The sequence below is a fragment of the Mesitornis unicolor genome, unplaced genomic scaffold (genome assembly GCF_000695765.1).
Source record: "Mesitornis unicolor isolate BGI_N332 unplaced genomic scaffold, ASM69576v1 scaffold51173, whole genome shotgun sequence".
Classification (NCBI taxonomy): Eukaryota; Metazoa; Chordata; class Aves; order Mesitornithiformes; family Mesitornithidae; genus Mesitornis; species Mesitornis unicolor.
Window position 1 is genome coordinate 10415 of NW_010174977.1, and position 14361 is coordinate 24775.

Genomic DNA, 14361 nt, shown 5'->3' on the forward strand with positions numbered 1-14361 from the left:
ATAACTCACAAGAGGCAGAACCCTGAGTGAGTCATTTAGGTCATTCCCACTTGTGTGGAAAAAATATTACATCATTGCCCTGTGCTCAGTGTTCTATTTATACCATGCCAGAATTTTAAGTACATTTTGCTTTTTTTAGATGCTGTAAACAGTATTGGGGGGTTGTCTTAAAGTAAAGTTACTGCTAGGCCATAGAAGGAGCATTACTGAACCAAATATTTACGGAGAGTCCAGGAGCTAGATCTGCTAATTGCAGCTTGCAAGGCGGGGAGACCTTTGTAGCAGAAAGGATGCCTCTATGACTTCCTATACTCTGCTGAATTCTTAACCTTCTAGTTTTAGACCCTTTTTTTCCCCTCCCGCTCTTGGTTTTCATTAGAGTAGTAAATAAAGGTGGAGCATAGCTGTGAGCATGTCTGGCAAATATTGATGAGAACACCTCTAACCGAAATGGATTCCTTTTGGTTGTGGTGATTTCTTAAGGTTCATTCACAGCTTTCAATTTCAAGTCTATTCCTTGCATAATGTTATGTTAAGAATAAAGTTCCTCCTTCAGAACAGACTCCCCCCCGCTAAGTAATTGTGCGGTTGCACCGCTCTGTCCACTGCCCCTGTGTTTTCCCCCAGCTTCATATCTTGTATTACCAGCGTTGCAGAGTGCTCTTCTGTGTCTGCTTGTTTTCACCAGGTTAAATCGGCCTCTGTGGTTTCATACTGAGACTTCCATGCCGGAAATTTTTCTTGCAGTCAGTGCTACTTATTTTTTGCAGACATTTCTTTCACAGCGCGCTTAAACACTGATAAAGGTAGTGAGTTTTTCCACAGGTTTAGCAAAGCAGGGCGACAATTATGTTGATGTTTCTTCTGATACCCTGCACAGAGCTGTAATCTGCTTTACTAAGAGAAGAGAAGTGTTCTTGTGCTTTTCTGTACATGCATTTTTAACAGGTCTGTAGTATTGCTCTGGAGGCAACACCTTGGAGGTGCAGCTCTTACCAGACCTGTGAATAAAGTGAACTGCAGTGCCAGCACCAGGGGATGTTGTGTGTGGTGGTGTCTTTTGGTGGGTTGGTTTGGGTTTTTAAACATTGTATCATGATTACTGTAGGTGTTCTGCCTGCATCAGGATGTTGGTTGGTTATTACTCAATCTGAAAAGTTGCTGTAGGAAAGGTTCACATGAATGTGGGACGAATAGAGGACTGCGAGGAAAGTTGTTTTATTCATAAAATGTAGGTTTAGTGCATTTTCTTATTACTCTGAATCTGTATTTAAACTTTTCTGGGTAAAACAGGATATGCTGAGTTTAAGAAATAGCTGTGTGCATATATTGTGTGTCAATACTGTCAGGCATCATAAACGAAGTGGACGTGGGTAGGCTCAGACTTCCCTTCAAGAACAAGAACTGAGCTGCAGAATGTCATCATGGGGGGTTAGAAGGCAGCGTATTTCAGAGTACCAAGGACCTGGAGCTCGTGCACAGAAGTGGTTTACTACAGCTTAATGAGGTTGTGCATGAGAGATAATTCATATGTGTGCTTGAACACGTGGCAGATGTGAGAGAACTTAAGTTACAATCACTTACTCACTCGTCTAAGTGCTGAAAACTTCCAGAAGCAACCGTGACCTCCAGCTTGAAATCAAGATCTCAATTCCTTTTGTGTACTGAAGATGCCATGATACTCGTTAAGGATAACGGTAACTCTGTGTTCTGGATGCATTTCTCTCATTTACATTTTTTGTGCAGGTCTAATTACATTTTTTTTCCCATTGTCTTCAACTTAACTTGTAAATCCCAAGCATTTTGGTCCATTTTTCTGCAAGTTACTGCTCTCTGGGAATGCCTTCCACCTTTATAAGATGGTCTCTTATAATGGGGAGCTCAGCTGTGTAACTGACTGTTTGATGAAGTATTTCAGAATGTTGTATTAATGCAGACTGTTGCTTTCTGTGAACTTAGGTGACCGAGTCATAGACGTAGGGTCAGAGTGGAGAACTTTCAGCAATGACAAAGCGACAAAAGATCCATCTCGAGTCGGGGATACCCAGAACCCTTTGTTGAGCGATGGCGACTTGAGTACAATGATTGGCAAGGTAACTTCTCAAATGCTACGTTTTACTGAGTTTGAGTGTGTTTATGTCAAGTAAATGTTTGTACGTCCATAGGGAAACTATTCAGAGAATGTACTTACAAAGAGATCTTGTGTAAACTGAACTCTTACATTCCAGTGGTGTGTAAAATGTGGCTCTTTCCTGGGGGTAGGAGGAAAGGGCTGACCTCTTCAACAAAAGAGAAGTTTGCAGTGCTGTGGTGTTCCTTGCCACTCTTTGGTTTGCTGCTGTAAATAGAAAAGCTGATGTTGCAGTCTTTAAAGAAACACTTTGACTTAGCATGTGGATTTGAGATGATGCTAGAAATAACAGATGCTTAGTTTTGAGGTCTCAATAGCTACTACTGCCCGACTGGGAACCATCATTTTCTGTAGTAAAAACTGTATCAGATTCATACTGGGAACCTGGAGATCTGCATGCATGTTGTATGTGTTCTTTCAGTTAACGTTAAAGCACTAAATGTGGAATTCTTTCATGGTGTGGGGGCTCCAGAAGAAAGTATTCAGTGTATATCTGAGTTGAAATTTAGTGGTACAGCCATATCCTGCTGTTTCCTGTGTGAGAGAAAGCAAGACTGATAGCACAAATGTGCTCTCTTTAATGAAACAGTGGCCCAGGTAAGTTGTCATCATTGTAATTGTGTTATATTTTTTTTTACTGCAAGATTCAAATTGATTTTTGTGGATTTCTTGAATGTTTCATGAAAGATGGTCCAGTAGCTGATAAATAACTATTTACATTCATTGCTGCTCTGTGCGTTGCAGTACATGCACACCAGGATTATTTCTCTGAAGTTTTTGTTGCAGTGATGTTGCTAGGATGAAGAAGTAGAGATACCTAAATTAGTATGGATATGTACAGGGGAGAGTGCAGCTTTATGGACAGATGGAGAAATGGGCTGTCTGCTCCAGGTTCACTATTGTCTCATTTTGAGACTGTGTAAATACAGGGTTTGTTTCTGGGAGCTCAGCTTGATTCAGTAGGTAGGATGACTTCTCTGTTCTTTTAGAACCTGTGTATTGGTAAAGGCAAAAGATGTTTCATCTAAAGATAGAATTTTCATCCTCATTTAGAATAAGAGGGGTCGCAGCCTCAGTGAGAGAATTAAAGACATAAACATTTGTGAAAAGTTCATTTTTTCCATGAAAACTAAAAATTTTGATATGGACATTCACCTAATGAAACAGTTTTGCTGTTTACTAGAAAACCCCACAATAGGCATGACCAAACTTGCTGTAGGCAACGAGTGCCATTGAGTAAAGACAAGCTGCAGCAATGTCAGCGTGGCGTGACGTAACCTACGAGAGCTGTGAGTAAAACTGCCCACGTACCGGAACTGCCAGAACCGTGTTGGAGAATGCAGAGGCGGCAGTCTGTCCTACTGTGGATATTTTAATTGCACAGGGAGGAATCACAGAAGAGACACACGATTTTCTACAGGGAATTGGGAATCTCTTTGACAAACCAGGATGTGCTCTGTACCAGAGTTCCTGTGTTTGTCTTGCCAGTGAGCGGGCTCTGGGATGTCAGCTCATTGATGTAAACTGTGCCAGGAGCTGCGTTTTTCCTCAGTCATTTGGAAGGAGGAGGATGGCTTATTACATCAGAAGATGCTGAAGAAACTTCCTACTGGTGCAGAAAGGGCATGCATTTTGCAGCAAAAATAACTAAACCGAGGAAGTAGTGCATGTCTCAAGCAGACTTCTGAAGTCCCTGCCAGCACTAGGCTGGGATGAGGATTGACCTAGATATGCACAGTGGTTGAACGAGGGTGAAATTGGTATAGTCATGAGGAAGATAAGTAGTATTGGACAGAGTACAGAAACAGCCCTCTTGAATTCCAGAGAATGCAGCAGGCTAAGATTGTATTTTCTCAGTTAACAGCAATTCTCGGAATGGCCTGGAGCGGGCCCCAGATTCGTGTGGCAGAGGTTGGTTTAGCCTGTCGCATGGGACAGGGAACAGAGGTGTTCCTTTCTGCAGACAGAGCCTGTAAAACAAAACCCCACCCCTCCTCTGCAAAACACTCTATCCCTTTAAAAAAAAAATTAAAAAGGCAACTAAAATCTTGTGGAAAATCCAGAGGAGAAGGACATTGATAATTCTTACGGCACCATCATATTAGAGATCTAGTGTAAACTCCTAGGAATGTAGGTGGAAGTGGAGTCAGAACCACTTGCCAGGTACAGCAGTGAAGTTCTGGTGACTGGCTGTTGCCTTGAAATAGTAAAAGAGGGGGGCAGCTCTGCTTCACAGAATGGTTTGTCACTCTGCCCTCTGAAACCAGGAGGTGCTGCGTTGGGACCCCTTTCTGCTGGGGGTACGTGGTCTGTAGCTGCTAGCAGCAAAAGAGAGGCTGCTTTGCCTGTGCAAGGGGATTAGTTCCTAATTGGTTTTAGTACTTAAGGGACCCATCTGTCTGAGGCAGCAACAGCCTGCATTGGAAGAAAGATTAATTTGTCTGTGAAGAGGAGGATGAATGGCATAGTTGGCTGTGGTGGAAGCGGTTTGCATTCTTCAGGCAGATCTTTAGGATACTGGCACACCGCTGCATCTCTCTGAAAGTAGATACTGTGTGCTGCAGTCGCTCTGATGACGATGTAGATCGACTGGAGATGTGGTGGAGTCTGGCATTAGTTGTGACTTGGATCCCATGATGTAGTTATTTCTAAAATCCTCATGTAAAATTCAAGAAAAGGAACTGAACAAGCAGCTTCTAGAACTGCCTTGATCTGAACTCTTCTACAGATCTAAAAGAAAACTTTCAAATTTTGCTCCCTGTCTTGTGGCAAAAGTTGTCTTTTGTCACAGTTAATCTGTTCCTTTTTTTGTGGTGACTGCAACAAGAAGAGAATTTAGGTTGGGTGAACAAGAAACTAGTGCAACCTCTTGGTGCAGAGTTCCTGTCCTTTGATCAGATGCCTCTGAAGGGAAGCTGGCTGCTGTCAGACTGCATGGCCTGGATCTAGAAGTGCTACATTGATAAGCAGTGGCGAGATACCGTGGGCTGATGGTGGAGAAAGAGGAAAGGATCCATCAGACTGTATGATGAGCTGGTTGTGCTGGGCAGGACGACTGCGTTCCTTGGCACTGTGGATAACCTCAAGTCAATGATGTGGATGATGCTGGTGATACTTCTACTTTCCCTTATTAAAGGGTACAAAGCTGTTGGCTGCCAGTGCTGTGAAGCTAACCTCCACTGAGCCCCTTCAGAGAGTACCCCTGCTCACTGGCCTGTGTTTTCTCACTCTAGCTGTCATTGAGGCTGTTCTGAGGATTGCATCCATGAGGTTTCTGCTCTGTTTGAAAGCCAAACAGGTGGAACTTCTGACTTTGACAGGTACCTTTTTTGCTGAGATGGAGAAGATAGGAGTAGATGCCTTGGAAAGGCCACAACAGTGCAACACACAATTCTTCAAGTCTCTGATTTCAGTTAAAACTCTATGGCATCTGTCTTTCCCATGGAGGGAAAGGGACTCCTGACATGGCTGTCGAGGTCTGAAGCCAACAAAGTATTGTACCTCAATTGAAAGCTCCGAAAGGAAAGTGATGTTACATTGAAATAACAAATGTGCAGGGAGAAGTGCCGTGGTTTGTTTAAATGGTTGAGATGGGAGGTTTTTCCAACCCTTGCGTAGTTGTGAGCTGTATATTGGGTATGGCTCTTGAAGAGTGCTCATACCAACAGGGTAGAATGCTTTGGCTGACAGTACTTGCCTGTAGCTGTGTTGGTAATTTCAGTATCGATAAGAAATGTTCAGAGGTAAAGGTAACCGTAAGTACCATCAGGAAAGTGAAAAATGAGAGGTTAAGGAGAACCATTACCAAAAAACTCCCAAACTTTTAGATGCTGTATAGTGGACCAGGGAAAATCCCTGCGATGAAGGGGAATTCTTGATGAAGCCAAAGAACATGTATTAAATGGAGATGTGTGCCAAGGAGAGATTACAGAAGTAGAGGCTCTTTTAAACTAGAAGGACAATTCCCAAGAAGGTGGATCAGGAAAGAAGAAACGAGCTCTGACTGCATCTGCGGAGCTCAGAGGAATGAGGTGGTGTCAGGGCTTGGTGCACCCTTTGTTCACTGTGTCCTGGTCCTGCTTTGTACCACCTGGACATCCCGATACATGGCTGAGTCTTCACCCTGAGGACTCTGTGTGCCAGGGGCTGGGTGTGAATAGCCAGGTTAGCAGTCAAGCATGGCTCAAGATCTGCTTTATGCTTACTGCGTTGGCCAGAACAGGTCAGTGCAGTGGTCTGTGTCTGCAGCAGCCACTGTGTCAGCTTGTTCAGATGACCAAACCTGGCTGCAGTGGAAGTGTAACAAAAGTTGGATGCCCCTGCCCAGCAAAGTTGTTTGAAGGTGCCAGCAAGGAATAGGTGGTTGCCGATTCAGGGAATCCAGGTTTCTGCTCGTGACACTGAAGAAGTGTTTTCCACCTGAGAGAACTCGTGGGCCCACACACTGTGACAGCAAACACCTAAGTGGACAGTACAAGTGATGGACATTGCTCTTCTGAACTTCAGGCCATGTTGTCGTCATCAGTTACTACAAATCTGACAGGGCATTATTTGTTAAAGACGTGTTTCAGGCTGATGGCTCATTGAAGACCTTAAGCATTTTGAGATGCTCTTGGGCACAATTGACTGCATATTTAATAGAAGTGTGTATATCAGTTGTAAGGTACAAAAAAATGCATGTCAGAGGGCTGTTTGGAAGCTGCCAGGTTGAGTTGGTGGCTCTTACTTCTCCTAAGTCCTGAAGCTTTTCTTCCAAGAGGTCCATGGTTTTCATGGAAGGGCCTAATCTATGGATATTTACATTTTGCCACAATTAAGGCTTGCAACTGCTAGCAGGCACAGCATCAGATAGGTTTTGAATAGGTCATAGATTTGGATGCTCTCTTTGCCAGAGCCCTCATTTCCATGTCTGAGTTACCACAGGAACAGCTGCTCTGCAGGCAGCCGTGCAGTTCTGCTGTCCTGACTCGCCCGTCCGCCTCAGCGCAGGTGCAGCCAAGTGGCTCATGGGCTGCATCAGATCTGATCCTGGACCTCAGCGCTGGTGCCTGGAGGATGGAGACGCACACATTGGCTACACATTCACTTTATTCTTTATACTATCATTACATTGGGAAAGAGAAACCCCTGCATGACCCGTGGTCCTTGGAAATCGATTGACTCTATGAGACTTGTGTATAGAACCTGGTGTTTGGAGCAGTGCTGGGTTTTCATTTACTTCAGTGATGTTTTATTTGCACAACTGTTGGAAACGAATGCCTTGAGTGAAGATGTAGAAAGCTGGAAGATGTTTGCTCTTGAAATGAGGAGCAAGTTGCCTGTGTCTAACATTCTGTGATTCTGTGTTTATCGACAGTAAAAACGGTTTCTTTTCAGGGCACGGGTGCCGCAAGTTTTGATGAGTTTGGGAATTCCAAGTACCAGAATCGCAGAACTATGAGCAGCTCTGATCGTGCAATGATGAATGCTTTCAAAGAAATTACCAACATGGCAGACAGAATCAACCTCCCTAGAAATATAGTTGTAAGTTCATGTCTCCCTTCCTTAAATTGTTCTGGCATTGACTTAGTTAGCATAATATAATGAGCACATGAATTTTTGATACTGCTGCTAATTAAATGGCCTAGAGTTAATTAAATTTAGTCTTCTTGCTTTGAAGGATCGAACAAATAATTTATTCAAGCAAGTGTATGAGCAGAAGAGCCTGAAGGGAAGGAGTAATGATGCTATTGCTTCGGCTTGTCTCTACATAGCCTGTAGGCAAGAGGGTGTTCCAAGAACATTTAAAGGTAAGTTTTCAGTGGTACAGATTAAATTTTGCTCTGAAGGAGAGGTCTTGTTGCTGCCACTGTGGGAAGTGGGTTGTCTCATTCCTGGACTTTGCTGAATTGGTTGCTCTCAGCTGCAGCTCACCTTTGGGAGGGAGTCTGGGGACGTGCTGTATTTGTGGAGTGAGTAGGCTTTTGGGCAGGGGATTCTTGGTCATCACGCTTTAAAAAAAAATTAGCATTTGAAAGTCATTCTGAGTGCTGGTGAAACTTAAAAGGTACTGCTTTGATCAGAGGCTGATGGGGACTGTTGTGAGTGAATTTGAACCGACAGTTCTGCAGTAAATACGTGCAACTTCTCCCTAACAGAGATACAACCTCTTTTGGCATTGAGTACCAAGTTTCCATTACTGAGCAAGCTGTATTAATTAACTCCTCATGAAAAACGTGCACTGACTGGAGTGATCTGGAAGTTTCACAGATGTGCAGAGCTTATTTAGTGATGGTGGCCTTCATCACATCGGCCTTTTTGTGGGTCTTAATATATTGCAAACCAAACCTCATTATTTTGGAGGAGCGAATGCTGTCAAGCCTAAAGTTTCATTTTTACTCTCTGTTTAGAAATATGTGCAGTGTCCAGGATTTCAAAGAAGGAAATAGGCCGGTGCTTTAAACTGATTTTGAAAGCTCTTGAAACCAGTGTCGATCTGATTACAACTGGAGACTTCATGTCAAGATTCTGTTCCAATCTGGGGCTTCCCAAACAAGTACAGATGGCAGCCACACACATTGCCCGTAAAGCTGTGGAGCTGGATCTGGTTCCTGGGAGAAGCCCTATCTCTGTAGCAGCTGCAGCTATATACATGGCATCGCAAGCTTCTGCGGAGAAAAGGACACAAAAAGGTAAAACAGCTCTTTCTCTTCCTCGTGTCTCGCCGCTCGAAAGGGAATTCAGCGCTGTTATAAAACTTAGATGGGGTCTGTGCCAGTAGTGATGAGCTGCCATTCCAATTGCACACAGCAAGGACCAAAGCAGGATCTCCCACTCCCCAGAATGAAAATGGAATAGTTGGCTGTGCTTGGTGTAAACTGAGCTCGCTTTTTTCCAGCACTGGGCCTGGGATGCAGTAGACCACCAGTGCACCCAGACGAGCATCACTTTAACTTTACCCATGCTAATGTTTGTGTGTATGTTGTGTTGCTCTGAAATACTCCAAATTCAAACTTGGGAGTAGTTGCAGGTAGCATTATGGCTTTAGATTACATTGAGTATTTAATGGTTCTGGCAGGCAGGGAATGACCGAAGTTAGTCCATGTTCCTTGCCTTCTTGCAAGCCTGTGGTAAAGACTTGAGTGGTGGGAGCACGGGCTTGGCCATAGGTCACCTTTGGCATGATCCTCTTCTGGTGGGGTGGCCTTTAGGAAGCCAGTAAAGAGTTGAGGGCTGATGTTGAGCTCCAGAGCAGCTGGATCAGCCACTGGGGCTCAGGAGAACCAGGCCTACGTGGGGGCAGCACAAGGGGAAGGAAGAGAGCAGAGGCTGCAGGGGTTAGAGCTCGGTGTGACAACTGGACCCAAGCGCTGGCTCTGGAAGCACCATTGATGCATCTAAGCCAGTTGAGATCAGAAATGTTAAAAATCGAGCGGAGAGCTGCTTTAGGTAAAGAATGGCCTTTATCTTTAGGTAAAGAATGGCCTTTATCTGTGGTGCTTTGTCCTGCATTCATCACTTGTGGCTCTGGCCCTGGAGCTCCCATCACGTTGGCACTTCCCGGGCACGTGAGCCCGAGCTGCACGGTGCCTTCGTCCTTGCTCGCCTTGAGCTGTTGGGTTATGTCCCTTAAGAGAGATCATTAAGGCAAGACACAGCTGCCTGCCGTGGATGCAGATGTGACTCCACACTCCTCCAGTGTCCTCAGACAGAGCTGAAGGCTTTCGTGCAGTTCAAGGCTTAAATTCCAAACTTGGTTCAGTCTTGAATAAGTTTGAGTTTCTGTGCATCTCACACAAGAGGTCCCTGTGCTCTGTGCCTCTGACTTCTCTGTGTTTTAAGGTAAATACATGTCATGTCTAGCTGAAGGTTTTGCTCTTTGTCTGTGCCTCAGTGTTTTGCTGCTCTTTAATTAAAGTGCAAACATGAAGATGCTGGCGTTGATGACAATTTATTAGAATACTGCTGGGCACATGTGGAGTTTGCAGTAGATGTCTGTAATGAGTTTTGCTCCCTTGGCCCTCTGCCACTTTGAAACTGGTTTTATTCCAAGATTGAGAACGTAAGTTGAATTACGGGGTGGGGGAAGACAGACTCGCGTATGCAAAGTAGTAGTTGCCGTGGTTAATACCATTTTTACCAGGCTTGGGACAGTTCAGAATTGAGTGAGTAGCACTTCTTGGTAAATGATGCTTGCTGGTTTCTTCAGTACAGGTGGCAAAAGTAAAAGCTAATGAATCACTTCTCTGCTTCCTGCCCTAGAAATCGGTGACATCGCTGGTGTGGCTGACGTTACCATCAGGCAGTCGTACAGGCTCATCTATCCTCGAGCTCCTGATCTCTTCCCAGCAGACTTCAAGTTTGATACCCCAGTGGACAAACTACCACAACTGTGAGGTCGCAGAGGATTACTTCTGATTCCTGTTTAAAAAAAAACAACAAAAGCCCCACCACCAACAAACTTGATTTTTGCCCATAATAAAGGAGGTACAAAGTATTAATATTGAGTCTTCATGTTGTGGAACTGGAGGAGATGGAGATGGCAGTAAAACTGCTGCAACACAGGACACATTCCAAGGGTAAAGAAGCTCATTGTGTGGCATTTTGTATGTATATATTAGTGGAAGTAAATATTTAATGACTGTTGCAACAAGCTTGATTTCATATTGTTGTACTTATTTAGATTTCTTTTGTAGGGATCTAGTAAGATGTATTTTGGAAAATCGAAAAGATGTAATTCCCAAATAAACTGTTTTCCAAAAACACCCTCTTGTCCGCATCCCTGCAGCCCGACGTGTGCGCTGTGCAGCACAGGAGAGCTGGAACGCAGCCACAGAGGGGTCGGGTCAGCTTTGTGCCCCTGGACCTGCTGGAATGCTTGCTTCCCTGACAGTCTGTAACCTCGAGTGTGACTTCAGGGTCTGTGCTCAGCTGAGCCCTCATGACTTAACCCAGGATAAACCCAGTTTATCAGTTTGGAAAGGGCAGTGTCAGGAGGAAGGAGCCAGGCTCTGCTCTGGGATGGCCAATGCCAGGACAAGGGGCAATGGTCCCAAGCTGGAGCACAGGAGGTTCAAGCTGAAGACGAGGAGAAACTTTGTGAGTGTGAGGGTTCTGGAGCATGGCCCAGGCTGCCCAGAGAGGTTGTGGAGTCTCCTTGTGTGGAGACCCCCAAAGCCACGGCCGTGTTCCTGTGTGACTGCTCTGGTGATCCTGCTGTGGCAGGGGTTGCACTGGGGGAGCTCTCCAGGGCCCTTCCAGCTCCTCACATTCTGTGATGCTGTGATTCAGAGTGCAGGCAGTTGCTGAAATGTCTGAGTATTTGCACAACTGCAGCTGAAGGTTTCCACATCTCCTGTGAAAGGATTGCTGGGTCTCATTTTCACTGATGTCTTTGCTTCTGTGAGTTTGACATTGTGACAGTGAAGCTAAAGAGAAACACCACAACTCCTCCTTTAGCTGAGCTCCTGACAACGTTGTGATGCTCGGCACTGTACAAAGCCAGGTAAAAGGTGTTTCTAGTGAAAGTTAATGGTAAATGCTGTGCCGTGTCAGTCTGCCTGGGCTGTGGGTAAGCTTTTGGCATGAGCCCTGCTCGTTGAAATGATGCACCAGGTGCTGAGGAGCCAAGGCCAGGAGTTCCTCAGCTCTCCCCAGACTGAGCTTTGGGAAGGAGTTGCCTCCTGCCAGTGTCCCTTGTGTGCAAAGCAACAACTGCACTGAACTGGGAGCCTGCTGGGTCCTGAGTTAATTTTGTGTTGCAGGTGCAAGTTTATTTTCATTTATTTTCCTCATAAACAGCTGAGGGGGTTGGCTGGCTGCACATCTGGTCCTAAGCCATCCAGAGGGCAGGCTGTGTCCAGTGTTAATAGCACTAATTGTCAATTGCCCTCACTGTTTGCTTTCTGGTTTAGTTTTAATCCTCTTCTGCCAGTCGAGACTATTGAAATGTGGTAGCTCAACGTTTTTTCTGTAAACAAGTAACAAAGGCCGTACAGTTCTGGTACACTGAGGCTGCTGGTTTCAGTCACCAAAAATTCTGGTGCAGATGTTAAAGGTGTGGGGGTCGGGGTGGTTTGGAGGGAGTGTTCTCGTGTATTTCCTTGAACTTTGCTGCAGCTTTTTCTGTTACCTGGGCTCTCCCTGTGTGGCGTTGAGCTGCTGTGTCAGTGTTCCTCTGTGGGAGGTGATGCTTTAGGAACAGGCAGGCCCCAGCCCTTGCTGTTACAGTTTGGGAATGTAAGGGTGAGAGCTCTCAGCACAGATCAGTTTGTTAAATCTCTTCGATGCGGGTTAAAAAAATGATTGAGACTTAAATTTGTTATAATGCTCTTGTGTTAAATGCTTCCAGGGGTTACAGCCGAGCACTCGACGTGTGAGCAACGAGTGTTTGTGGTTGAAACGGTTACAGGACTGACATGGAAACGCATCTGTGCGAGGCTCTGGAGCGCAGCAGCATCCTGGCCTGACCCTGCCTCTTCCTCCAATTCTGCAGGCAGTTCCTGTACCTCCCTTGGTGGTAGGAGCGGCGCAGCCCAAAGAGGCACAGCTTGAAGGGGCCGTGTGTTCTGAAGACCAGTTCTAACTGGTCCCAGTAAACTATGGTTAAAGTGAAACACTTCATGGGGCGGGGAGGGGAACCTGAACAACTGTGTAACTCTGAATTAATGCCCAGGCAGCCAGGACTCCTTTAGCAAGCTGCTTTGATGAAGGTAAGGAATTTGGCTTCTATTACAGGAGCTTCCACTTCAGAAACGGGCCGCTCTTGTTTGGGGCAGCGTGGGGGATGTCTGTGTGCAGCTGTGGTACAGCAGCAGTTCTGGGGGTGCAGGGAGCTGCAAAGGATGTTTTTGCAGCGCTGCTGCCCTCCTGTAGTCATTGGGGTTACCTCTGTCCCCCCGAGTGCCACTCACCAGCCATGTCCTGACTGAGACTTGCTCCTGGTGAGCTCTGCGCTCCCAGCCTGCTGTAGCCAAATACCTTCACGTTCCTAAAGGCTGTAGGACAGAGCCTGAAGCACAAGCGAGGAGCCTGGCTGCAGCTCTGGGGTTTCAGTGCTGGTTCCCTGCTGGGCTGGGGAACCAGAATTTAATTCCACTTCAATCTGAGAAGAAACTTCTTCTCAGTGAGGGTGACAGAGCACTGGCCCAGGCTGCCCAGAGAGGTTGTGGAGTCTCCTTCTCTGCAGACATTCAAAACCCGCCTGGACGCCTTCCTGTGCAACCTCATCTGGGTGTTCCTGCTCCGGCAGGGGGATTGGACTGGATGAGCTTTGGAGGTCCCTTCCAATCCCTAACGCTCTGGGATTCTGTGATTCTGTGCAGGTCTTTGCTGGAGGTGGCTCAGCCCTGAGGGGAGTGCTGAGGGACTGCGCTTCCCAGGCACAGTCAGTGCAGCGGCACAGGATCTTCAGGTGCTTCCTGCGTTAATTCCACTGCCGTGTAGACCAGAGCATGGAAAGTGCCTGTGCCTTCCTTTGGAGCCCGCCCTCTGTGGAGTGACTGGAGCTCAGTGCTGGAGTTCAGCACTTGTCCCTAGGCCGTGGGCTCGTCTGAAATCCCAGTTTGCTCTGAAGAGCAAAACTAAGCTTTTCTGCAAGCTTCATTTGCTAACAAAGAACAAAGTCCCTGTGGGCCCGGTTCAGGTCTCTGCTCGGTCACAGAGCACAGGGGTGGAGGGGCAGGAGGGGACGCAAATGAACGCGCGTCCCCTGCCCGCAGAGGAGCCCTGCGGAGGGAGATGATGACTGACCCTGGCCAGGCCTCAGCAGACAGCGCCGTCTGCTCCCTGAGCGAGAGGAGGCTGCTCCTTCAGCTTGAACAGGTACGAGAGTGCAGAACTTGATTCTTAAATAATTAATGAGTGGGCCTGCACTGCGCTATCGCTACGAGACCGGGTTTCTTTACGTCCTGAGTGCAAGGTCTGTTGTGAAGTTTCCTGTGGAGAAAACGGGACAAGTCACTGCAAGAAACAGCAAAATCACGTCTGGGACACAATTTACAAATTACTCTATTTAAAACTTCTTTAATTTGTGATATTAATGACTGCAAAACACTTAGAATGACATTTGTTAAAGGCACATTTCATTTTAATGCATAGTGTACCATTCTAAAATATCCTAATTTCCTTACAAAGTGCTTGAGCAGCCACATACAGATAAAGTATAGCAAAATATATTTACAATCTAGGGTTTAAAATCTTAATCTGCCTAAAAATATTTAAAAAACTACAGAGATAAAATTAGTGCTTTC

At 45.8% G+C, this 14361-nt stretch overlaps 1 protein-coding gene across 1 annotated transcript in view; it reads left to right on the forward strand.

Annotated features, from left to right (window-relative positions):
• The window catches only part of GTF2B (general transcription factor IIB), a gene marked incomplete at its 5' end in the record, with an annotated part of 19227 nt that extends 8404 nt beyond the window's left edge, over positions 1 to 10823 (forward strand). The window contains 5 exons of the mRNA XM_010181210.1: positions 1960 to 2093; positions 7508 to 7654; positions 7791 to 7920; positions 8521 to 8802; positions 10373 to 10823. Of these exons, the coding sequence (XP_010179512.1) occupies positions 1960 to 2093; positions 7508 to 7654; positions 7791 to 7920; positions 8521 to 8802; positions 10373 to 10506 (827 nt within the window). The remainder of the gene's footprint in view (positions 1 to 1959; positions 2094 to 7507; positions 7655 to 7790; positions 7921 to 8520; positions 8803 to 10372) is intronic.
• Positions 10824 to 14361: the final 3538 nt, after the last annotated feature.